The sequence below is a fragment of the Natator depressus genome, chromosome 2 (assembly GCF_965152275.1).
Source record: "Natator depressus isolate rNatDep1 chromosome 2, rNatDep2.hap1, whole genome shotgun sequence".
NCBI lineage: Eukaryota > Metazoa > Chordata > Testudines > Cheloniidae > Natator > Natator depressus.
In genome coordinates this window covers 222,968,128-222,995,135 of record NC_134235.1, presented here as the reverse complement: position 1 = coordinate 222,995,135, position 27,008 = coordinate 222,968,128, and the positions used below count along the sequence as shown (strand labels likewise).

Genomic DNA, 27,008 nt, shown 5'->3' with positions numbered 1-27,008 from the left:
TGAACATTTTTAATTTTCAGCCCCAAAATTTGTTTGGTTTTCAGTTTTTGATGAAAAGTCATTTTTTTACAGGGGGAGAAGCATTTTCCAACTAGCTCTAATCCTGTCCTGTCTGTCCTGTTTGCTAAACATTTGGTTTCTTTCCTTTTTACCTCTCATGGTTTCCGTATAGTGAAGACTATAAAGGGCTAAATACATTCCTAAGAAAAATAGGAATGTGTGCTCAGGTCTTCAACTTTCAGCCAAAATCAGGCTTTTTGCACAGCAATGATTTAGAATCCTAGAATATCAGGGTTGGAAGAGACCTCAGGAGGTCATCTAGTCCAACCCCCTGATCAAAGCAGGACGAATCCCCAACTAAATCATCCCAGCCAGGGCTTTGTCAACCCTGAGCTTAAAAACCGCTAAGGATGGAGATTCCACCACCTCCCTAGGTAACCCATTCCAGTGCTTCACCACCCTCTTAGTGAACAAGTTTTTCCTAATATCCAACCATATTTTGTTAATATGTGTTTTTGTCCTCTGTAATTAGAAATTAAAAAGAAAACAGATGAAAGGTTAAATAAAGCTGGTTAGAGAATGACTGAATAGGAAGAATTAACTATGTATATCCTCTACAATAGGTACTGTAAACAAGGCTTATAGCATGAGTCTCTTCTGAGGATGTGGAAAGTAGAGAGGAAGCACACAGCCTCTACTTAAGATGTAATGAGATAGAGATTTATGGGGAGTATTGTTATGCTGGTTATACTGGTGTAGCACTATAGCTAGGCATGACTCTTTCTGGAATATGTTCAGACATAATAAAATATATCAGCACCCTATTCACGAAGGTGGTTACCCAGTTTTATCAGAGTATGGTCTCTGAAAGAGGATATTCTTACAGAAAGTACATTATAGCACTAATGAAGCGCTGTGTCTGTAGAGGTGATACCTTTGCTTCAAGACAATCAAAACCACTTGGCATCGCCATTGTGAGTAAAGTATGTAGCAGCGAGGGGCAAATTGGATTATAAAGAAAATGGACTAGTCAAAATATCAGCCTTTCCCCTGAACTGAGTCCAAACCTTTTAGGGTACATCTGCATAGCATTTTGGACCCATCCTCCTCCCTAGGCTTCAGAGCCTGAGCTCCAGCCCAAGCCACAACTTCAAAGTGCTGTCTATACAGCTATTTTTAGAGTGCTAGTGCAAGCCCTGCTAGCCCAAGTCTGTCAGCCCAGGCTGGAAAGCTTGCTCCGCACGGTCCAAAATGCTCTGTAGACCTACCCTTAGGTTTAGATCTATTTGAATAAATACCCCAAACACTCTCTCTGACCTCCAACAGTCCCTTGGCTTTTAGTTCCCTCTCCCTGTGAGCTGCCTTCCATTCCATTTGTCCAGTACAGCTCTATCTTTTTCTGTGATTTCCCCAGTAGATCCCCTTCTCCAATTCTTTGTCCCTGTCTGTGAGTTCCAACCAGCTCCTTACCTTGGCTGGTAACATTTCCATTCTAGACTCCAGCCGTCTTGGCTAGGGCCAATTGGCTGTTGTATTCAGTTGTGTGTTTTCTGGTCTTTCCCCATCCAGGATCACTGCTCACCAGGAAAGCTTCACAGAACATAAGGTTCAAATAGAGCAGCCAATGAAGCTCAGCAAATATGCTGGCTTTGCAATATAAATTTCACCAGGAAAATTAGGAGTATCAGAGGAGGAAGGGAAGTTTTGAGAGTGTAAATATGGAGTTTGGGAGTCAGAGAAGGGACAAGGAACTGGCTGGAGGGATGGAAAGGGGAAAGAGGAATAAACAAGATTTTGTTAAACAGTTGGACTTTTTAAGAATTCTTCAAACCAGACTGGTGAATGCTATTAGCTTTGTCATCACTAACATATGTAAAGGGTTGTATTCATAGGTAACTTAGAAGAAGCCCCATTGTGGTTATTCATTTCTCACAAAGGCACTTCAGATATCTTTTGTTGTACATTTGTATTAGATTAAATTATTGAAGATGCATGATATTTAATACATTAAGATAGTTTATCGTTTTTTCAATTTAGAGCAGTTGAGGGAAATTAAATCTGTGTATAATTAAGTGTGTGTATTCTCACATTAGCCTTGTTACAAAAGCAGTGTTTTAATTTCATTTTACTTTTATACAGAACTGTACAAACGTGAAGTGTTTAATAATCTCGTGTACGGTGGGACAGCTAGAAAGAGGAAAGAGTGCAACACTAAAAATCAGATCTCGGTTATGGGCCCAAACTTTCCTACAGGTAATGTAATTTGTGAAACTCTTTACACACAAAAAAGCCCATTTTATTTGTCTGTTTATTTAAAGATAGATATATATAGTGTGACTATATGTATGTTTATATATATGTGTGTATATATATATATTATGATCTTAACTTGTGAATCTTATTGTCATCACTGTGTTTTGGGGTAAATCTCTCTGCTTCATGCTTATGTCACACACATACTGCTAATTTCTCCCTCCTCTTAATATTGTGTCCATTTCAATTTTACTTTGCCAGTTTTTACTGCATATTCCATGTTGATCTTGATCCCCATATGTCATAAAAATAAAGGGAAGGGTAACCACCTTTCTGTATACAGTGCTATAAAATCCCTCCTGACCAGAGGCAAAACCCTTTCACCTGTAAAGGGTTAAGAAGCTAAGATCACCTCACTGGCACCTGACCAAAATGACCAATGAGGAGACAAGATATTTTCAAAGCTGGAGGGGGGGAAACAAAGGGTCTGTCTGTCTGGGTGATGCTTTTGCTGGGAACAGATCAGGAATGCAGTCTCAGAACTTCTGTTAGTTAGTAAGTAATCTAGCTAGAAATGCATTAGATTTCCTTTTGTTTAATGGCTGGTAAAATAAGTTGTGCTGGATGGAATGTATATTCCTGTTTTTTGTGTCTTTTTGTAACTTAAGGTTTTGCCTAGAGGGATTCTCTATGTTTTGATCTGATTACCCTGTAAGGTATTTCCCATCCTGATTTTACAGAGGTGATTCTTTTACCTTTTCTTTAATTAAAATTCTTCTTTTAAGAACCTGATTGATTTTTCATTGTTCTTAAGATCCAAGGGTTTGGGTCTGTGTTCACCTGTACAAATTGGTGAGGATTTTTATCAAGCCTTCCCCAAGAAAGGGGGCATAGGGCTTGGGGGATGTTTTGGGGGAAGACGTGTCCAAGTGGGCTCTTTCCCTGTTCTTTATTTAACACAATTGGTGGTGGCAGCATAGGGTTCAAGGACAAGGCAAAGTTTGTACCTTGGGGAAGTTTTTAACCTAAGCTGGTAAGAATAAGCTTAGGGGGTCTTTCACGCGGGTCCCCACATCTGTACCCTAGAGTTCAGAGTGGGGAAGGAACCTTGACACCGTCTTACCTTGACTTTCCATAGTATATCTGCTCATAGGCTTCTGTTGATTCTCCCAGATGACTTGACTTACCTGTGGCTTTATTTTATAACTGGTATGAATTCTCTGCGAGGGCATGTTTCTCTGTTTTCTTGATGCTCATATGTCTCAGAGCCATATAGCTGATGATGAATGCTCTGTATGCAGTTTAAAAATTAAAAGTTACTTGTTCACCTGTCAGTATTGTCATGGTTTAGGTATTAGACCCACATGTTATATTTGCATGTAGAGCTGAATTGTAGCATTCAGCCATAACTGTGAATATAGGGGACAGTGCAGAACTCTCAGAGAGATTGATCCTTAGGATGCAAATCCCCTCTGTCAACATTGTCAAAAAAAGGGGGGGAGGCAGGGGAGGGATAGTTCAGTGGTTTGAGCATTGGCCTGCTAAACCCAGGGTTGTGAGTTCAATCCTTGAGGGGGCCATTTGGGATCTGGGGCAAAAATTGGGGATTGGTCCTGCTTTGAGCAGGGGGTTGGACTAGATGACCTCCTGAGGTCCCTTCCAACCCTGATAGTCTATGATTCTATGATCTCATCACCCTACCTCAGAGGGAGTGTGCACATGCTGCATTAGTTTTTGGCATGGTGCTATGTATTCTCTTCTCTGCAACAGGCCAGGCAAATGAACTAATGCACAGAGTCAGAAGTTGAGAGAGGCCACGGCCCTGCCTTCTCCCTGCTTCTCCCATCCACTTTGGGGTGACTGATACTCAGAGGGAGCTGTCCCCCAAAGGAGCATCCCTACCCTATGCATGTGATATGGACCTGAGGGAAAAGCTAGAGCCAGGAACAATCCATGCTAACTGATGCCATGCCTCAACTGGGGAAGCAGAGCAGAGTCTTCTCCACAATGGCAGAAATAACAAGTCTTGTCCACCATTAACTTCTCCAGTAGTGTTATGGAGCTGTGCTGGCATTTTCTAAGGTGTCCTTTACAGGTTCTCCTCCTGCAGGTGTGTTTCTGTATTCTAGAAGAATGCACAAACTATTCAACTTTGACCATTATAATCTAAAGTAGAAGAAAATATTGGCTTCTCTTTGAACATCCAACTAAACCACTGAAAGTCCTATATGCAAATCTGAAATGCAATAGAAACCTGTGACTTTCCAAACATGTGTCCATACAGTACTAGTATCAGTTATTTGTTTTTCTTGGAGACTACATAAAAGGGTTGGGATAATCAATTGAAAAATCCCCTGAGTAACCTATCAGCACTGTGGACTTGGATAAATATCTGCTACAGTTGGGTGTACTGGGAAAATTTATAATTCGTGTTTTGCTGCTGTTAAGGGACAACTCCAGACACTACCATGAGGCCAGTTGATGCATTATCCCCTCCTTCTGCATGGACATTTAACCTGGATCCCCTCCCCCACTCCTTCAGCTTGGAATGCAGAAAAAGAAAGATCATTCCTCAGCATCCCTCCTTTGTTCACAGTGGGTATGGAAACAGGAATGCCTAGTGAACCTAAGACCAGCAGAAAGAGAGGAGGAAAATATCCCAGTGAGGACAGGAGTTTGAAGAGCCTCAGCTTTTAACCTCCTCTTTCTTCCATCACCAGAAGTGAATAAGAGAAGATCCTGTCAACATGTTCTTTCTTCTGGCCTTCATGGAGGAACTAGAGAGCAGATAGGAGGGTATTCAGCCAAATTTAAACCAGTCCAATACCTAATGGTCCTGGGTTCTAAATCAATAATGAGCCAAATGCACATAACTCTGCACATCCTTACCCCTCGACATTTTACTGGTCAGCAGTGGGCATTTAAAGATCTAAACAAGAGGAAATTTTGCCTGTCAAGACCTAAGTTCAGGTTCTGTGTTTCTTCTGCCACAGTTAATGGCACCACTGACACCTAAAACAGAGCAGTCAGCTGCATGTCTTACTTTGCTCTGGGGTTAGTGATGTCAGCCCAATTCAGTAACAAAGGACCTCGTTTGAATTTTTTTTTTATTTGTAAGTACACTTACCTTCTCCTAACGATTTGGGATCCTAACCAATTTTTATCTCTGTTTTTCAGTTTCCTTAATTCAAATAAGGTGCTTGTAAAAAGGTTCATATTTTGCAAACACAAACAAATCAGTTCATAAGGAGGGATTAAGGGCCCTCATTTTGGATTTATTTAGTGAATCATTTATTAGTGATGAGCAAACATTGAAAGCTTTGGTTCAGATAAAACCTCAGAAGTTTGGATGCTTCTCTCAACTATCTTAACCTCCTGAATCTGGAAAACTGGGCTGGAGATCTTGTGGGAACAGGCTCCCTCACCAGATTTACAATGCTTCCTGCTCATGTTGCCCAGAAAATAAGATTAAAACAGTTTATCTTGATGCATATGGACATTTCTGTTTCCAGAACGTGGAAGTGCAGAGCCAGAAGAAGATAGATATAATGCGAAAGTTACACAGGGTTTTTTTTGTTTGTTTGATTTTGGGGTTTTTTTGAACCTCAGAAGATATCCCAGTTGATTTTTGGGCACTAGTTTGGTTTTACTCCTTATTATGTTCAACTCATTCAGTTCACCCATCCATAATATTTCCTAAGAACCTACCTGTTTAGCTAATGTTCTTAACCTGAGCCTGTCACCATGGCACCTGAGCACTGCAGAGCCCAAGTATTCAACCACATAGAGTTTTTCCTCCATCTTTATCCAGAAGCAATCTAGAAGTTAGTTACCTTACTATGAAGAGCACATCTGGCATTCTGGACTCAACTAAAAACTAACAAAGAAACACATCTACCAAAACAAACATCCCACTGCACACACTTCTCCCCCAGGGAGAGAATCAGAGAAGAAACAACTTGTGATGGATGTTAGTCGCATTGCTTAATGCACTACTGGAAAGTACTCAGGTACTACAGTGATGAGCGTGATATAAGAACCTGAATAGAACAAAGCCTCTGGATTTGTTATTCTGCAGCTGAAATTCGACCATTTCCTTAAGGGTAAAATCTTGATCTCGTGAACACAGCAAAGGGCTTTGTCTACAACAACAGTCAATGGCTGGAAATTAAAGCCTAAGACATAAGGCACACATTTTAAAGTGAGAGTGATGAGCAATTGGAAGTCTACTAAGGGCATTGGTGGATTCTCCATCTCTTCAATTCTTCAGATCCAGATTGAATGTCTTTCTAGAGGATAAGCTTTAGTCAAACCCAAGTTATTGAGCTCATACAGAGGTAAGTGGATGAAATTCTATGCCCTGTTTTATACAGGAAGTGAGACTTGATGATCTGATGATAACTTCTTGTCTTAAAATCTATGAAAGACAAAATAAAGGTGCACATTTTACAAATTGCCCCTGGAAAAGGGAAAAACAACCTGTTGATAAAGTACCATAGAGTATTAAAGGTAAAGAAAATGTGTATTACCCCCTCCATAAGGTGCAGTGTGAAACCACGCCGGGCCACCTATATAGGTATGCTGAATAGACTCCCAGTGGTAATCCTTGCCTGTGGGAGTTGAGCAATCTCTTATACCCATTAGGATGGAGCAGATTGTGCCTTCCCTCTACCCATCTATTTACGTTGGCCGAGCTCCACAAACAGGTGCAAAGGAGCAGTTGGAGTCATGGCCCTGCATCCTTCCTGCCTGCTTTTTGGAAGGGAAGCAAGAGTGAGACATCCCTGTGTTTTCCAGAGTGCAGAGATTGCTGTTGTGTGCAAGAGTCACTTACAGGCCTTTTGCTCACTCCTCTGTCCATACATAGCCATGCTTCCAACCTAGACTTTGTATGGTCTGTGATAGCTTTAGCTGTTTTACCTGTGTCCTTCTTCTGCCTCTCCCCCAAGATAACTTACAAGCCTTATAAATGCTCACAAAGATTCTCTTAAAGGACCCGGAGCCTCTTCTGATTAAAAACAAACATTGTCCTGGGAGAGTTGTTGCATCTAGTACTTCACCTCATGTCTAAGAAGCTGCCAGAAAAAGATACCCTGCTTTTGTATCCACCCTTATCTACAGGGGAAATAAAAAGGAAATAGCATGAGAGGATGCAGGCTGCCACTCTCCCTCTCCCTGTAAAACCGTTTCCTTTTCCAGAGCCCCTTTTACAATTAACAGTGATACAGGCACAGCCATAAAAGACTACAGGCCACAATTAATTTCCTAAAAAGGGCATCATGTGCTCTGGAAAAGCCTGTAAACTTCCAATTCCCAAGACTGTCCCAGAAGTAAATAAAAATACACCCAAAACATTGCAGCTTGGAACATGTTATCTAGGCTAAAATCTAAGGACTAACCTCCAATGAATCTTTAGGATTAAACTATAGACCGAGGGAATTGGTATGGTCTCTGGAGCTATTTCTAAACAAGAAACAGCGTACCAGGGTAAGGCTGAATTCCACAGTCATTGTTCTGTATTGGTAGGTACAGTATATTCTTTGTACAGATCATGATCTCCTCAGTTATAATACAACACAATGTATGACTTGTGTGTTAATGTTATTATTTCTCCTTTTTTGTACACGTAACTCTATACAAACTCTATAAATTTAATTGTACAATTTGCAAGTACAAAAGAGCAGAGGTAATATTAACACACGAGCCCTATGCTGTATTGTAATATAAATGAAGAGATGATGATCTGCAGAAAGAATTGTTTGTACTTACTAATACAGAAAAGTTTATATTTATAGCACAATCAACTATGTCACTGTGTACATTATTTTCCCCTTGGTTATACTAGTACACTGCTGATGAGAATTTGATCCAATGTGATTCATGCTAGGCTTAACAATTCATACTTCCTTTCAAAGAATGTACAAAACTGATGGTATATTTCATGTCATCATTGGCATTCAGTCATATATAATCTCTCTTTTTTCCTATGTGGTTTGATTGACAATTGCTGACCTTTTTGCCGCATGGCAGTTGTCATCTGTCACCTTAAAATCAAAACGTTTATCACAAATTGCAGTTTTAAGAAGTGCAATAATTAGACATGTTTGAATAAACAAAGCAGCTCTGAGTGTCCTAACTAGCCAACAAAGATAGAGAAGTATGTTGTACAGAGGCCAAGAAGAAGCAGAGCCATTTCTGGCTTTATTTCAAAGCTTGGATGTAAATAAGAACCACCACATAAGCTAACTAATGGAGTCAGACTTGCTGAGCCAGCAAATCATTAAATGCCTGATTAATGAAAAAAAAATAACTTTACATGGTCATGTTACACTGTGTTCCATTAGGGTTCTATCATTTCTTTAATTTATAGTAAAGATGTTTATCTAATAGTTTTCATTATTCAACCCATGGTGGCTGAAATGCCGGTCATGGCAAGTTGTGGTACTAAGCCAAACCTTTGGAGGGAGATCCATGGAGATCTTGCCTAAGTGTTCTTTGACCTTTGTTTAATGGGTACATTTTAATGTAGTGTGTGTGAATTGGGCAATGAAACAGCTGCTCTGAAAATGTATCCCTAAGTGGTGAATTTGTACCATTTTTCTGATTTGTAACACCCTTCCAGACTGCAAGCTCTTCCGCCAGGTCTTCACCAGCATGGCAGGGAGCAGAGCACAGCTCTTTCTTAACTGTTGTTTAAATCTGTGTTAAAAGTGCCTGAAAATTATTAATAAATTTTCTCCCAAGCACTCACAGGGCCTGAAGAGTTCTATGTACGAATGGAACTGGCTATGTAGTAGGTAGTGGAACAATGCCTAGAGAATATGCATGATTCCACAGAAGGGTTTTTGTTTTCCCTTCCTTGGCCTGTACATAAGTCCACACATTTGGATTTGGCCATGCCTGTCTTCATGCACTGCAGTAACTAGAAAAGAAAAAAAATCAGATCTTGGTGTGAGCATCCATGTGTGTGCAGAATGGCTTTGTCACCTGGGAGAAGGATTTTGTCCCTGCTTGACCCCCTTCAACTCCACTCAGAAAGCCTAGTTCTCTATGCAGGGGAAAGTATTTGAGCCTAAGGGAGGCTTGCATGTAACTATCCAACACATTATTCTGCAACCAAGCCAAGTTCCCTGAGAATAGACTGGCAGAGTCTGGCAGCCTGCACAGTAACTTTACGTGCAAGAAAAGCCACGAAAAATCAGATTGGAGAGGTCTTACTGATCTCATAGGCCATATAGGGAGTCTATGTAGCTGATTTTGATTCAACTACTAACAGCCATAAGTTTATTGTGTTCCTCTAGCAGCACCAACATAATGACACGGAAGTCAGGGGTCAAGGGATTTTGCTTTCCTTTCTTTAGTTTCAAGGAATCTTTGTTAATTTGAAAACAAAATAAGTAAAAGAGAAAAATGAGTGGCTGAAAATATTGGGATGGGGAGTGATTCATGGAGGGAATGGAGGTTTGGTGAGGAAAATCCCACCAACTGGGTTGTGTTGGGGATGGAGTTTTGTTGGGGCATTGCTACTGGTTTTGATTTTATTGTATTATTTAAAATAATGTCAAAGGTGCCCAGAGCAGCAGATGGGAGTCTTATTATATTTTATAAATCTCAAGAAACAAACGCATAATATAAATCAATTATCCTTAAAACCTGAATTTTTAAAATTCTATGAAACCCTGGCAAAATTGCTGTCTTTTATTTCAATTCAAAATATTCCCTTTAAATGAATGAAAAATGCACAAAACCCAATACAAGGGGTCAAATGGGTCAAAGTAAGTGGGTGTGTTGATTTTTGCAGGAATATGCATGCCTGTCATAAATAACATGTACTTCATGATAATAATAAATTCACTATTTTTGAAATGTAATATCACAGTAAATTGTTGCATAATCCTCATTATCTGCATTTAGAGAAGTTACTCTATTTCTTGGCAGTTGTTATGTTCCTAGGTGGTGTGAGTGATGGAGAGAAAGTTAACGAATTCCCAAAGCACATATTTAAATGGTAACAGTAAATTGCTCACTTTCTTCTGTGTGTGCCAGACACCAGTGGAAATGAAGGGGAACATGTTGGAATGAGGCAGGACTAACATTGTTAAACCAGCACTGTCAGAAAACATGATTTCTGTATACAGCAAGCTTCAGTTCTGTGGGAAGAGCTCCATTTCAGCGCAAGGCCTAGAATAAGGAAAATACATAACCATCCAGTCCTCCACTGAGAGAGGTTTCAGTGTACTGTACCTGAAAGGAAAAGAATCTCATAAATAATAAGCATTCCTCAAGGCTGCAGTGGCAGTCGGTGGCACTCTGGAACTCATTTGCGGGTTGGAGCACCACTATAGGGCAAAGGAGACCACTTACCAGATTCACCTTTCCTGTCCAGTTGGCTAAACTTGCTTCTTGCCTTCTCACTCTCCCCCAGTATCACGACCTGCAAGCCTGATCTAATGTTTGTCCTGTACTTTACTCTGCACTCAGACTAAAGCACACTTGGACTGTAGCACACCCATTTCAAAGGCTTTCAAAGCCTCATGCTCTTTACAGATTACCCCTGTGTTTGTCTGGACAGTAAGCAGGGAAGTACTGCACTGCATGCTTATTGGAAGCACTTTCTGTTGATTCCAGATTCTCTTATGTTTCGCAGTTGTTAAAGCAAAGGATCTAGTTTACCAAAGAGTGTATGAGGAAGATGTAGCAGCAACAAACACTCCCAATCTGCTCTAGATCTCCCTTGCCCGCAGGGCACTGGCAAACAGTTGCAGCACTGAGCTGGGGGAGCACATGCTGTACTTGTTCCACAGCTATTGGAACCTCCGCTGGCAAGTGTCCGTGAAGGCATTCTGCCTGGTGTGTGTCTTTAGACACTGCCACTTATGCAGTGCATGACCTCTTTCCCCTTGCTCTTAGAGCCGTAACTGAGCCCTTCGCTTGTATTTCCAACCACAGGTCTCACTGCTTCCAGTAAACACTGAATAGTTAAACATGAGAGACTTGAAATCATTCTTTGGTGGGAAAAATTTTGTTCCTCAAGAATTAGTTGAGAATTATAAACAGGACTGCATAAGAGGGAAACAGAGACAGCTTCCAGTATCTACTAGGTGTTTGGACAACTAAAAGGCTTCAGTCTGCAGTTGTTCCTAACCAGATATGTTTTATTAGTACCCTTTAGCACAAACAAATTGTCCTGTGGATATAAAGACTACACATAGAGTCTTTTACATTCTTTGTTGCTATTAAGCGATAAAGATTAAGGTGCAAAGCATTTCCTGGAGCTTAATGACTGGCCGAGAGGATTTGATGGCCCAAGGAACAGCCTAGGTTTATTAATCCCCAGGAAGTGCCCTTCACTGAGGTTGTTATTGCTAATATAAGCTGAAAATGAAATAAACCATACACAGTAGGTGAAAGGATTTATTTTTTATGGGTGATGTGTTTCTGTACAGGGCATTTGAAGAGAGTTAATGCCCTGTACTGTACACTAGCCAATCACATTGTGTGAATTATCTCTCTACAGCCTGTTCATTTCATAATCTAACATATCCTGTCACCTTCACGGCAGAGTTCATTTATAAATCACATGCAGAATCCTACTCCAACGCGAACAGTTGAATTAATAAACCATTTTTTCAGGCAGCAGGAGTTGTAAATTTCCTAACATGTATCCTAGTAAACCACAGTAAAATATATCGGCAGAAATGAGAAATGCCCAAGTATTTATGTGACTTTGTCTAAGAATTAGAATGTTGTCAATTTAGTTTTGAGGAATGGAACAAGCTTTAAAAGAAGAAAATAATCTGTGACCAAGATAAAGAACAAGATGCCTGCTCTGAAGACTCTGGCTTACACAATTTAAACGCCATGAAATCTATATAAAACATCATTCTTATTAGGCAACCTCCTGTCTTAAGTGACTGCCCCAAACTAGTTTTCTCTATTGAGTGCCAATCTAGTCCTTCTTTATTAGAAGACTACCTTGTTGTAGCAACCATGCAAGGAACTAACAAACTTCAACAGGACTTTATTTTTAAAGTGGAAACCTCTTTACCAAGCTGCTGATGCACCCTCGGTAGCTCACACTTCACCTCCTGAACTTCCCTCCCCCTCCTTCCTATTTCCTGTCCTTTCAGACTCGAGCAGCCAGTGCTCCCAGTTCTAATAATTACAAGCAGCGTATAAACACCACATTCCCTCCTCTCTTAAGAAACTCTCCCAATTAAAATAAACATTGTTGTTCTAACCACAGGAACAAATATGAAACAAGACACTACACTGTTGGCAGAAATATTACACTGCAAACACTGTAGATGCTACATAACATAGTCTCTAGTCCAGACAGGTGGTCGTCTGTGTCTGACAGGCCGTGTCTCAAGCCCCGGTTCCAGTGCATTGTCTTGTTGTATTGATACTACAGTGAAGTCATCCAATGCAGACTGGGTGCTGGCATAATCTCCTCTTGGTGCATAGGCAGGTGCAAGATAAGAAGCATTCCATACCCGCCCATCACAAAGTCAATAGGTGTAAGGTCCCTTCTTCTCTATGATTTTAAGAGGAGTTGTGAATTTATGGTCCCCTTTGCATAAAATTCCAGGTTTTCTTAATCTAACAAAGGAACCACACTCAAACTTTGGTTCCGTAGCACCCCGGCACTTATCTGTGAAAGCCTTATACTTTGCTTGATTCTGTTCAACTGTTTTTCTCACATCATCCTCGCTTGGGGCATCAGGTCGTGCCTTTAACATTCCAGCAGTGTTCAGTTTAGTATTCATCTGTTTCCCATGCAGTAACTCTGTGGCTGATCTTTGCATTGTGGCATGTTGGGTAGCCCAGTATGCTTGCAAGAAATCAGTAGTGAAGGTTATCCACAATCGCCCTTCCAGTTTAGCCATTTGCAAACTCTCTTTCAAACTTCTGTTAAACTGTTCTATTTCCCCATTGGCTTGAGGGTAATATAGGGATGACCTTCTGTGTAAAATGTTCCTCTGTGCTAGAAAAGTTTCAAACTCCAGGGAAGTAAATTGACTACCATTATCTGAAACCAGTTCTTTGGGGTTACCTTCCCTGCTAAAAACTGAAGAGAGGAACTTAATTATTGTAGCAGAAGAGATTTGCGATGTAAATGCTACCTCAGGCCATTTACTGAAATAGTCTATTAAAGTGATGGCATAATGGCAGTCACTTGGAGTAGTATCAAAGGGTCCTACAATATCAATTGCCACTTTTTCCCATGCAGATTCAGGAAGAGGAACAGGCTGTAATGGAGAGGTACACGTCACTGCTGTCTTATCATGCATTTGGCAAGTGACACAGGATTTTATGAAAAAAGAAAAGGAGTACTTGTGGCACCTTAGAGACTAACCAATTTATTTGAGCATAAGCTTTCGTGAGCTACAGCTCACTTCATCGGATGCATTCAGTGGAAAATACAGAAGATGCTTTTATACATACAAACCATGAAAAAATGGGTGTTTACCACTACAAAAGGTTTTCTCTCCCCTCACCCCACTCTCCTGCTGGTAATAGCTTATCTAAAGTGATCACTCTCCTTACAATGTGTATAATAATCAAGGTGGGCCATTTCCAGCACAAATCCAGGGTTTAACAAGAACGTCTGGGGGAGGGGGGGAGGAAAAAACAAGGGGAAATAGGTTACCTTGCATAATGACTTAGCCACTCCCAGTCTCTATTCAAGCCTAAGTTAATTGTATCCAATTTGCAAATGAATTCCAATTCAACAGTCTCTCGCTGGAGTCTGGTTTTGAAGTTTTTCTGTTGTAATATCGCAACTTTCATGTCTGTAATCGCGTGACCAGAGAGATTGAAGTGTTCTCTGACTGGTTTATGAATGTTATAATTCTTGACATCTGATTTGTGTCCATTTATTCTTTTACGTAGAGACTGTCCAGTTTGACCAATGTACATGGCAGAGGGGCATTGCTGGCACATGATGGCATATATCACATTGGTAGATGTGCAGGTGAACGAGCCTCTGATAGTGTGGCTGATGTTATTAGGCCCTATGATGGTGTCCCCTGAATAGATATGTGGGCACAGTTGGCAACGGGCTTTGTTGCAAGGATAGGTTCCTGGGTTAGTGGTTCTGTTGTGTGGTATGTGGTTGCTGGTGAGTATTCGCTTCAGGTTGGGGGGCTGTCTGTAGGCAAGGACTGGCCTGTCTCCCAAGATTTGTGAGAGTATTGGGTCATCCTTCAGGATAGGTTGTAGATCCTTAATAATGCGTTGGAGGGGTTTTAGTTGGGGGCTGAAGGTGACAGCTAGTGGCATTCTGTTATTTTCTTTGTTAGGCCTGTCCTGTAGTAGGTGACTTCTGGGAACTCTTCTGGCTCTATCAATCTGTTTCTTTACTTCCGCAGGTAGGTATTATAGTTGTAAGAATGCTTGATAGAGATTTTATGAGTGCTTCAGTTTGAGAGTCCATCCCTGGCCACCAATACAGATCCCGTAGTCACTGTTTGGTTCTGACAATTCCTTGATGAGTATCGTGTGCCAGGTGTATGAGTTTTGACTGTAATTCTTCTGGAACAAGTAGCCGGTGTGTACCTCGTAGCACACAGCCATTGAGCAAAGAAAGTTCATCCTGAACTCTAAAATAAGGCAGCAAAACTAGGTCAAGGTTTTTAGGGTTACTGGGCCATATCTTTGTCCGAAATTCCCGTAGTTTTTGTTGAATTGGACACGCTGAACAAGCAGCTTGAAATTGTTCTTTTGTAACTGCAGTAAGAGTGCTTGTATTAAGTGCAACTACTACATCCTCATCCTCCAGTGAACCATCTGGTGAAGGCAAAGGTAGGCGAGAAAGGCAATCAGCTACCACATTTTGGTTTCCAGGCTTAAATTCCAGTTCATAATTGAAAGAGAGTAGTCTTGCAGACCATCTAGCAATACGATATCCTACTCTTCCCAGTCCTTTCATGGTGAGCAACGTCGTCAAAGGGCTGTGGTCTGTGCGTAACTTGAATGTGCAGCCCCACAGGTAAGTTCTCCATTTTTCAGTAGCCCAGACACAAGCAAGTGCTTCTTTTTTGACTGTAGAATATTTCCTCTCAGCATTACCTAGTGTCTTTGAAGCAAATGCAACAGTCCTCTCTGTGTTGTCCTCATGAAGTTGTGTGAGGACAGCCCCAAGTCCATAATCAGAAGCATCAGTAGTTACAATTGTGGGCAATGCAGGACTGAATAGTGCAAGTACTGGACTATGTACAATCAAGTCTTTCACCGTTTCGAAACTAGCTTGTGCCTCCATTGTCCACACTAAGGTTGAACTTCTCTGTAGTAATTCTCATAACGGTTCAATGACAGAAGCATAATTGGGAATGAATTTTGCATATCGGTAGGTAAGACCCAAGAAGAAACATAAGGTTTGCAAATCTGTTGGAGGAGGAGCATTTGAAATTGCCAGGATATGATCTGGATCAGGTTTTAGTCCAGCCTGTGAAATTGTATGCCCAGAAAGGAGAGTTCAGTTTGTCTAAATTTGCATTTGGACCTATTGAGCTTGAGGCCTGCTTTGCTGATGCAGTTTAGTACAGACTGCAGGTTATTGTCATGATCCTCAGAAATATTTCCAAACACGATAATATCATCCAGAAAGCACTGAACTCCATGTTGATTCTTCAGAATCAATTACATCATTTTTTGGAAGGCACTTGGGGCAGATGTGAGACCATATGGAACACGTTTAAAACGAAATAGTCGCTTATGTGTAATAAATGCTGTGAGATCTCTGCTATCTTCATGCAATATAACCTGGTAGTATGTGGTCTGAAAATCAAGAGTAGAAAACATCTGTGCTCCACTGAGTTCTGCAAATACTTCTTCTATGTGAGGAAGAGAATGGCTGTCAATCACAATAGCTTTATTTGGCTCCCTTAAGTCCACACAAAGGCGAATGCCTCCACCTTTCATCTGTGTCACTACTACAGGTGAAATCCATTCCGACGAGTCAATCTCTTCAATAATGTCCTTTTGAACAGTTTTCTAAGTTCCTCTGAAACAGCTTCCCTGACTGAAAATGGTAAGTGCTGTAACTTCTGTCATACAGGCATCACACTATTCTGCATTTTAACTTTATGCAGAAACCCATAAGCACAGCCGAGTTTCTCCTCAACCTGGTGTTTGGTCCCAGCTGAAACTGGTGTGTACCACGAGAGTGCTTTGCTGAGGAAGATCAATTCATGGCTACGCAGGTGGTGTCGGAGAGAAGGCTTTGGATTCTTTGACCATGGGATGGTGTTCCATGAAGGAGGAGTGCTGGGCAGAGACGGGCTCCATCTTACGAAGAGAGGGAAGAGCATCTTTGCCAGCAGGCTGGCTAACCTAGTGAGGAGGGCTTTAAACTAGGTTCACCGGGGGAAGGAGACCAAAGCCCTGAGGTAAGTGGGAAAGCGGGATACCGGGAGGAAGCACAGGCAGGAATGTCTGTGAGGGGAGGGCTCCTGCCTCATACCGGGAATGAGGGGCGATCAACAGGTTATCTCAAGTGCTTATATACAAATGCACAAAGCCTTGGAAACAAGCAGGGAGAACTGGAGGTCCTGGTGATGTCAAGGAACTATGACGTGATTGGAATAACAGAGACTTGGTGGGATAACTCACATGACTGGAGTACAGTCATGGATGGTTATAAACTGTTCAGGAAGGACAGGCAGGGCAGAAAAGGTGGGGGAGTAGCACTGTATGTAAGGGAGCAGTATGACTGCTCAGAGCTCCGGTACGAAACTGTGGAAAAACCTGAGTGTCTCTGGATTAAGTTTAGAAGTGTGTGCAACAAGAGTGATGTAGTGGTGGGAGTCTGCTATAGACCACCGGACCAGGGGGATGAGGTGGATGAGGCTTTCTTCCGGCAACTCACGGAAGCTACTAGATCGCATGCCCTGATTCTCATGGGTGACTTTAATTTTCCTGATATCTGCTGGGAGAGCAATACAGCGGTGCATAGACAATCCAGGAAGTTTTTGGAAAGCGTAGGGGACAATTTCCTGGCGCAAGTGCTAGGGGAGCCAACTAGGGGGGGCGCTTTTCTTGACCTGCTGCTCACAAACCGGGTAGAATTAGTGGGGGAAGCAAAAGTGGATGGGAATCTGGGACGCAGTGACCATGAGTTGGTTGAGTTCAGGATCCTGACACAGGGAAGAAAGGTAAGCAGCAGGATACGGACCCTGGACTTCAGGAAAGCAGACTTCGACTCCCTCAGGGAACAGATGGCCAGGATCCCCTGGGGGACTAACATGAAGGGGAAGGGAGTCCAGGAGAGCTGGCTGTATTTCAAGGAATCCCTGTTGAGGTTACAGGGACAAACCATCCCGATGAGTCGAAAGAATAGTAAACATGGCAGGCGACCAGCTTGGCTTAATGGTGAAATCCTAGGGGATCTTAAACATAAAAAAGAAGCTTACAAGAAGTGGAAGGTTGGACATATGACCAGGGAAGAGTATAAAAATATTGCTCGGGCATGTAGGAAAGATATCAGGAGGGCCAAATCGCACCTGGAGCTGCAGCTAGCAAGAGATGTCAAGAGTAACAAGAAGGGTTTCTTCAGGTATGTTGGCAACAAGAAGAAAGCCAAGGAAAGTGTGGGCCCCTTACTGAATGAGGGAGGCAACCTAGTGACAGAGGATGTGGAAAAAGCTAATGTACTCAATGCTTTTTTTGCCTCTGTTTTCACTAACAAGGTCAGCTCCCAGACTGCTGCGCTGGGCATCACAAAATGGGGAAGAGATGGCCAGCCCTCTGTGGAGATAGAGGTGGTTAGGGACTATTTTGAAAAGCTGGACGTGCACAAGTCCATGGGGCCGGACGAGTTGCATCCGAGAGTGCTGAAGGAATTGGCGGCTGTGATTGCAGAGCCCTTGGCCATTATCTTTGAAAATTCGTGGCGAACGGGGGAAGTCCCGGATGACTGGGAAAAGGCTAATGTAGTGCCAATCTTTAAAAAAGGGAAGAAGGAGGATCCTGGGAACTACAGGCCAGTCAGCCTCACCTCAGTCCCTGGAAAAATCATGGAGCAGGTCCTCAAAGAATCAATCCTGAAGCACTTACATGAGAGGAAAGTGATCAGGAACAGTCAGCATGGATTCACCAAGGGAAGGTCATGCCTGACTAATCTAATCGCCTTTTATGATGAGATTACTGGTTCTGTGGATGAAGGGAAAGCAGTGGATGTATTGTTTCTTGACTTTAGCAAAGCTTTTGACACGGTCTCCCACAGTATTCTTGTCAGCAAGTTAAGGAAGTATGGGCTGGATGAATGCACTATAAGGTGGGTAGAAAGCTGGCTAGATTGTCGGGCTCAACGGGTAGTGATCAATGGCTCCATGTCTAGTTGGCAGCCGGTGTCAAGTGGAGTGCCCCAGGGGTCAGTCCTGGGGCCGGTTTTGTTCAATATCTTCATAAATGATCTGGAGGATGGTGTGGATTGCACTCTCAGCAAATTTGCGGATGATACTAAACTGGGAGGAGTGGTAGATACGCTGGAGGGGAGGGATAGGATACAGAAGGACCTAGACAAATTGGAGGATTGGGCCAAAAGAAATCTGATGAGGTTCAATAAGGATAAGTGCAGGGTCCTACACTTAGGATGGAAGAATCCAATGCACCGCTACAGACTAGGGACCGAATGGCTAGGCAGCAGTTCTGCGGAAAAGGACCTAGGGGTGACAGTGGACGAGAAGCTGGATATGAGTCAGCAGTGTGCCCTTGTTGCCAAGAAGGCCAATGGCATTTTGGGATGTATAAGTAGGGGCATAGCGAGCAGATCGAGGGACGTGATCGTTCCCCTCTATTCGACACTGGTGAGGCCTCATCTGGAGTACTGTGTCCAGTTTTGGGCCCCACACTACAAGAAGGATGTGGATAAATTGGAGAGAGTCCAGCGAAGGGCAACAAAAATGATTAGGGGTCTAGAGCACATGACTTATGAGGAGAGGCTGAGGGAGCTGGGATTGTTTAGTCTGCAGAAGAGAAGAATGAGGGGGGATTTGATAGCTGCTTTCAACTACCTGAAAGGGGGTTCCAAAGAGGATGGCTCTAGACTGTTCTCAATGGTAGCAGATGACAGAACGAGGAGTAATGGTCTCAAGTTGCAATGGGGGAGGTTTAGATTGGATATTAGGAAAAACTTTTTCACTAAGAGGGTGGTGAAACACTGGAATGCGTTACCTAGGGAGGTGGTAGAATCTCCTTCCTTAGAGGTTTTTAAGGTCAGGCTTGACAAAGCCCTGGCTGGGATGATTTAACTGGGAATTGGTCCTGCTTCGAGCGGGGGTTGGACTAGATGACCTTCTGGGGTCCCTTCCAACCCTGATATTCTATGATTCTATGATTGATTCATCCATTAACTACCCTGAGATTTAAAGCAGCCAATAAATCTCTGCCAAGGATAGAAGTGCCTTTGGGACAATGTAGAACTCTGCAGTTACACAGCAATCACCAAAAGTAACTATTGCTGGCAGGCAGCCATGTACTGGAATATGGTTTTTCAAATAGCACACCAAGTGAAGCTTGGGTTCAGTAAGAGGCACATCTTTAAAGTAATGCAAATAGGTGGAATCAGGTAGTATGGATACTGCTGAGCCAGTGTCCAACATTAGCTGAATAGAGTGTGATTTGCCTGAGGGTATGGCAGAAATGTTTACAGTGCACTTCATTTGTTCTGGAATATGTGCAGTAGTGATTTTGTCCACACTCAGCACAGTAACATCTGGTATTGTAACTGCATGCACCTGTTGACTGAACTGGCTACTGCGACATACTTTAGCAAAATGCCCAATCTTTTTGCAATGATTGCACTGAGCTACTTTTGCCGGATATCCTGTGTAGCTTGCAAGGTGTTTTGGAGATCCACAGCGAAAGCATGCTTTTACTATATTTTGAATTAGCTGATTTGGTGGTTTTCCATTAGTTTTCCTCTTGTAATCGTTTGACTGCAGCGATAGTGAACTTTTCTGCGAAGGATTCACAGCCTGGACTGTGCCTCCTGTATCCATGCTCATTATTTTGGCTTCAGCTGTAGCTAACTCAATCTGAATAGCAATGGTTATTTCTTTTTCTAGTGTATGTTGTGGTTCTAGAAGTAAGCGTTCTCTTACACAAAGCATGGTTGTTTTCTCAATGAGCTGGTCTCTAATCATCTCATCTGCCATATTCCCAAAGTCACAAGTTACAATCAGACTCCTCAGGGAAGCAATATACTGCATTATAGTCTCCCCTGGTTTCTGCTCATGCTGGCGAAATCTGTAGTGATTAGCGACTACAGTCACTTTTGGCACAAAAAAGTTCTTTAATACAGTGAGTGCAGTCTCATATTTATCATCTGCAAGGGGGAAAGTGTAAAATATACACTGCCCTTCTGCTCCAAGGCAGTGGATTAGCAGAGCACGCTTTCTTACTTCAGAAATCTCTGTAGCAGTAATTGCAAGCAGATAAGTCTCAAACATACGGATCCAGATAGTAAAAGCAATTGGAGGCTCACCTGGGCTTTGCAGAAAGGATGCAGGTGGGTTCAGAGGCAGAAGATCCATCCTCATCGCTAAAATGTTGTAGCAACCAGGCAAGGTACTAACAAACGTCAACAGGACTTTATTTTTAAAGTGGAAACCTCTTTACCAAGCTGCTGCTGCACCCTCAGTAGCTCTCACTCCACCTCCTCAACTCCCCCCCCACCCCGTCTTCCCGTTTCCTGTCCTTTCAGACTCCCAACAGCCAGTGCTCCCAGTTCTAATAATTACAAGCAGCATCTCAACACCACGCACCTATGCTGCGGATCTGATTTGTCTGTCCCTTCATGGTCACTTAAGGCAGATTTCTCTCTATTGCTCATTCCTAACATTGGCCTAAAGGAGCAATTTAATATGTGGTGATATTAAACATTCCACTGCTATCAGTATGTTAAGACAGCTAAGTAATGGCACAGCCAAATGAATTCCATAAGGCAATAAGTATGTTGGTTTCATGTCACCAGTAAATATTCTGACATATCTGACAAGCAAACTGTTTAAAAAGGGAGAGGGAAAAATTTTCAGAAGTGTGTGTGTGCTGACAAAGCTGCCCAACTTTGTGTGTGCTCCATGCTCAAGCAAAAACTCCAGGTTTAGTGCATGCAGAGGTATGTGTGCACAAAAATCCTTCCCACATAACGAGCAAGAAAATAGCGAAGAGAAGATAATTGGAGTCTTCTGTTCCTTTTGCTCTGGGAAGCAGCTGAAAAGGGAGAAAACATCCTTGAACTGAAAAGGGTAAGAAAGTTAATGCCACAGGAAATCCCAGAGAAAACCAACACCTTGCACAGGAGAGAGAACAAAAACTAGCTGATTGGAAACTGAGTCTTGTGAAAGAAACAAAGCCCCAAAATGTGCCCTGGATGGAGAAAAATGAAAAGCACTTTCTATATCCTCTCCTGGGAAAGGACAGTGAGGGTTAAGAATAAAAATTAAACACAAGTACAATTAATGGAAGAAAATGAAATATAATAACTGTATTATGGGATAGAAAGGATTTCAGGATAATCCAGCACTATAATGTATAAAATACAGAATGAGATCACAAAGAGTGTCAGAAAATGGGGAGTATTGTGTTTCTTTTTAAAGTGGATTATTAAATAAAACTATGAATTGAAAAGAGTAGAACTGGCTTTCTTTACTGCTCAGCTAACTCTAGAGAGTGTGGAAAGTTCATAAGTGTTTGAGGGAGCAAGGGGCTAAAAGAAAGTGAGTTTTGGATGTGTATCAGGTAACAATTACACTTGGCTCATGTTACTATAGTAATTCAGACTCCATGCCAGTTCATTCCTTGGCCACTCAACATAGCCTGCAAGCAGCTGGTGCCAAATTTTAGGGTAGCTTTGGTTACGAGGTCCCCATTTTTATATAAATCAACAGTACACACTCATCTGGAATACTGTGTTGAGTTCTGCTCACTCCTCCATCTCAGAAAGATTATAACAGAAGTTGCAACATAGACAGAAAGAATGATTGGGGGGCATGGAAAACCTCTCTTATGAAGAAAGAATGAAAAGATTAGGATTTTTTATCTGAGAGAAGAGACAAATGAGAGGGAACATAATAAAAGGAAACAAAAGGTAAACGATAAAGAGAAGGTTGATCTGGAACCTCTGTTCTCATGATACAAGAACATTCACTGAAACCAAAAGGTGGCAAATTCAGACTGATGATAACTGAAATGCTTTCTCACACAAAGCATGATTAGCCTGTGGAACCCATTGTCATAATATATCATTAAAGCCAAAAGCTCTTAACAGGATTCAGAAAGGGATTGAACTATAATTATGGAAAACAAGAATATCCAGAGCTATAATAGTAAATGCTTTTAAAAAAAGTCAAAAGTTTTCTAAGGGATATAAACTTTCATGCTTCAGGACTTAAGCCAGTCTCTAACTAATGGGGCTTAGCAGGAAACTTTTGCATGGGATAAGTTATCCCTTAACTGCCTCCAGCAAGTCTTGCACTTTCCCCTGAGAGATCTAGTGGGAGACTCACTGACAGGATATTGGACAAGACAGACCCTTGTTTGAGCCCATGTAGGCAATTCCTATATTCCTTTGACCTTTAGGAAATGGGCTGAAACCATTTCATCTAAAAGTTCCAGAATGAACTTCAGCTGGTAAGTTTTTTGTTGCTTCTGACTTGAACCAGATTAAAACCATGGTATCCAATAAAGACAGACCATCTCTAAATTGAGGAATCTTAATTAAAGGAGGGATGCATTTTTGGATAGTAAAGGTCAAGCAGCATGTCTGGGGTTTTCTGTAGAGATCAAAGGAAAGACCAAATAAAACTGCTATTGATGGGACCTATTTAGAGCTACATGATCATTCTGTATTCCTATTGCAATTGCTGATGGACTTTAAAAAGACAAATAGTTTTATTTATATATTTTTAATCAGTTTTATGTTAAATGTACCAAAATGGGTAAATTAAGATAAGCCTGCTTATTCCTATAGTCTTGGACTGGCATTTTTCATTGGGACTGTATGGCCAATTCATATTAGAGCACCAAGGAATCCTAACAAATAGGTTTGAAAATAGGCCTGGAAATCTGAAGACGCACAGAGCTTTTCCTGATATTGGAGATTCAAGGCTTCATTTCAAAACTAAACATAACATGAACTCACAAAACCCCATATTTGCACTCACAAATCTTCTATTGAACTGGTAAATATGTGCACTTTTTGCAGGTGCATCCCTCATCACCTTTGAAATGCATGCAGTATTTAGGTTTTCAGCTTCACTCTTCAATTTTTGTTGTCTTTGTATTGTGGTACCATCTGTAGGCCGCAGTACCATTGTGTACAACAAAGAGCTTACAGTCAAAGTATGTGATGTCTTTCTTGTATAAATCTTCAAATTTAAATGTATTCCTTATAAATCTTTTTTTGTATTTCCAGAGAAATAATTACCAGTATACCCTTTTTTCCAATGTGTCCTTTGAAGTTAAGAAGATGCCATATAAAGTGCAGCCAACAAAACACCCTGAGGGAAGCATAGCAGTAAGTATCACAAAAAATATGTTAAGACTTAAGCACATGAATTACTTTGGTCATCCTGATCACAGTTGTGAAGGTTTTCTATATATACATATGGAAAAGCAAAACCAGTATTTCCTGTGTGAGTTCCTTGAATTCTTTTTAAATGAAACTTCTTTATTGCTCTTCTTTACATGAAGCTGATATGACAATGAACTCCAGTTTAAATTAATTGCTCAGTTCTTTTACAAATTGTAACATTGTGCATTGCTTTAATTTCAGTTATGTTAGACTTTTTGTGCAGAAAAATCTTTGTACCATCAAAGCCAACTCTAATTACCCCTGTAATTTCTTACCGTGGGCAAACAATCTGAAGGGAAAACCTTGTGCAACTTTCACCATCTTGTCTCTGTTATGTTCATTGTTTTTAAACATGTTACTGGTCTCCCAATCAGCAGCATGCCTAAAGGGTAGAAAGTATGTTCTTTCTTTCCATAGAACCCTCTGTCCTTGTTTGTCATGGAGTTACTCTTTTATGTCCTGATTTTCAGAAAGACCTCCACTCATCCTCTGGATTTCCACCCTCAAATAATTGCAGGCTTGTGATATCTAATTACATCATTTCCCCTTAAAATAAGGTAGTTCGATTTCTAGGAACCACACCCCCCTTACTTTTAGAGAGGGGGAGGTTTAGGTGAGCCTGGGTTATTGGGGAAAGGAGTTCTGGGACTCAATTTTTGTGTTAATTTTTTGTCAATACCAGAGCAAGGGCGGTCAGAGCAGGAGTTGGGAATCAGGCCAGGTTGGGTACCAGAAGGTCAGAGTCTGAGACAGGCCAGAGGGCAAACCCAGAGTCTGGTGTCACTCACAGCAGGGTCTGAAGCAGAGCCAGGCAGGCAGTCTGTGTTGTTGCTCAGACAGCTCCCTGTCATGGCTTCCTGGCTTAAATACTGGTGCCAACCAGTCAGTGGGCTACAAGGAGCTGCCATTCAGGTCCTGCTGGGTATTTCCTACCGAGCCCAGCCTCACAGGATCCTCTTACGGGAGCCCAGCCTAAGTGTCCTGTGATGATGGGGAGGCATCAACAGTCAAAAACCGCTATGGTCCCAGGTTCTAGACCTGCAGGTTCTTCCATCATTTTGAGAGACAGGAAGCTGGAGTTTGAAGGTAACCAAGTTAATCTGCTGGAACTGGTGGTCCAGTTTGTGGGAGGGTGTCCTGGTCTGGAGGTGTTTGGCAGCGAGCCATACCTTTTGGCCTACGATAAATACTGGAGCTTTTTGTCACCAATGATCTGCATGCCTCTTGTAGGCCTTCTATACCTCTTCTAGGTGGTTTTTGAGTTCTTCCTGAATCAGGTGCATCTATCGGAGCCATTCAATGGCAGCAGGGTTTGGTGAGGCTGCTGGTAACGTTGGGGGGAACCGTAATTAGCAAAGAAGGGGCTCTGACCCATAGAGGCATGGTCAGTGTTATTGTAGGAAAACTCTGCATATGGCTGGACCAGTTGTCTTGATGGTAATTTACAAAGCACCTCAAGTACTGCTCCAGTACTTGGTTCACCTGTTGTTTGTTCATCTGTTTGTGGGTGGTATGTGACGGAGGTGGATATCCAGACATCCAGTAGCCTGAATGCTTCACACCAGAAGCAAGAGCTGAATTGTGGGCCTCAGTCAGAAACTGTGTGGTCTGGGAGTCCATGGAGTCAGCCCATATTGTGCAGTAGAAATTGGCCAGTTGTCTTGGCAGAAGGCAGCTGGTGGCAGGAGATGAAGTGGGCCATTTTGGTCAGGCGGTCCAACACCATTAAGACCACACTGTGACCATCAGATGGTAGGAGTTCCATGATAAAGTGTAGGTTGATAGCAGACCACGGCCTAGCCGGAGGCTCCAAGGGTATCAGGCTTGTGGAGATAGGGGCCTCGAAAGTCAGTTCTTTGCTTCCCCCGTAATATTCCCCTTCTATGATAGAGCATCCTTGAGGTGGTGCCACCATTCTTAAAATTCCATTTTTATGGTGAGCAGCTTCTTGTCCAGTATTTAATAGTTCATCTCAGTGTGGATACGTTTCTGGGAATAGAATGCACAAGGGTGCAGAACTGACTGGGGCCCGAATTGCTGAGAGAGTACCTCCTTTAGGGGCCATATTGAACACATCTGCTTCCACTGTAAATGGATGAGTCAGATCAGGGTGTGCCAGGATCAGGCTGCGGTCAAGGCAGCCTTTAGCTGATCAAACACAAGCTGGACTTTGGGCAGCCAAGCGAATTGCAGAGCTTTGTGGAGGAGGGAAGTCAGGGGAGTTACTAACTGAGAGAAGTCAGCAGTGAATCTTATATAAAAATTTGCAAAGTCCAGGAAGCACTGAAGTTCCCAGAGGGCCGAGTGTGCTGTCTAGTTGTGGATGGCTTCCACCTTCTGTGGATCTGTATGGATTCCTTCCCGGGAGATGATGTATCCCAAAAATTCAATGGTGGCCTGGCTGAAGGTGGATTTTCCAGTTTGGCACATGACCAATGTTTCCGTAGTCTCCCCAGCACAGACCAGACATGGTGGTAGTGCTGCTCCAGGTAAAAAATACCGGTATATCTTCAAGATAGATAATTACATATCAGTCCAGGAGATCCCTGAACATAATATTTATGAAATACTGAAATGTTGCAGGGGCATTGATCAAGCCAAACAGCATCATCAAGTACTCAAAGTGCCCATATAGGGTACGAAAAGTAGTCTTCTGTTTATCCCCAGGCTTTATATGCACTAGATTATATGCCACCCAAAGATCTAGTTTTGTGAAGATCCTGACAGTTGCAGGCAGTCCAGCAATTCCATAATGAGGGGCAAAGGGTACCAGTTATGTATGGTCACTTGGTTCAATGTGCGATAGGTCACTATGCCTCTGTGTAGACTATCTTTCTTCTTGACAAAGAGGACTGGTGCCCCTGCTGGACAGCGAGATCTCTGAATGAAGCCCTTGGTGTGGTTTTCTTGGATATACCCACATAGTGTCTCCAGCTCCGGTTCAGATATGGAGTATATCAATCCATAGGGCCCCGGGCTGTAGGTCTATCAGGCAGTCATAGTCTCTATGTGGGGATAATGAGTCTGCATTCTTCTTCTCAAACACATCCAGGTAGTCATGGTACTTGTCAGAGAGGCTGAGATTCTGGCCTGGAGTAGCTCCCCTGCTGTCCGGGATTCTGCTTCTGAGGGTCTCCTCTCATCCTGGGGCCCCAGGTGTGGGACACTTGGGGCT

General features: G+C 42.2%; 1 protein-coding gene across 1 annotated transcript in view; it reads left to right on the top strand.

Annotated features, from left to right (window-relative positions):
- Positions 1 to 27,008, top strand: part of ITGA8 (integrin subunit alpha 8) — a 178,738-nt gene that overhangs the window by 133,305 nt on the left and 18,425 nt on the right. The window contains exons 27-28 of the mRNA XM_074945995.1: positions 2,140 to 2,253; positions 23,675 to 23,776. Of these exons, the coding sequence (XP_074802096.1) occupies positions 2,140 to 2,253; positions 23,675 to 23,776 (216 nt within the window). The remainder of the gene's footprint in view (positions 1 to 2,139; positions 2,254 to 23,674; positions 23,777 to 27,008) is intronic.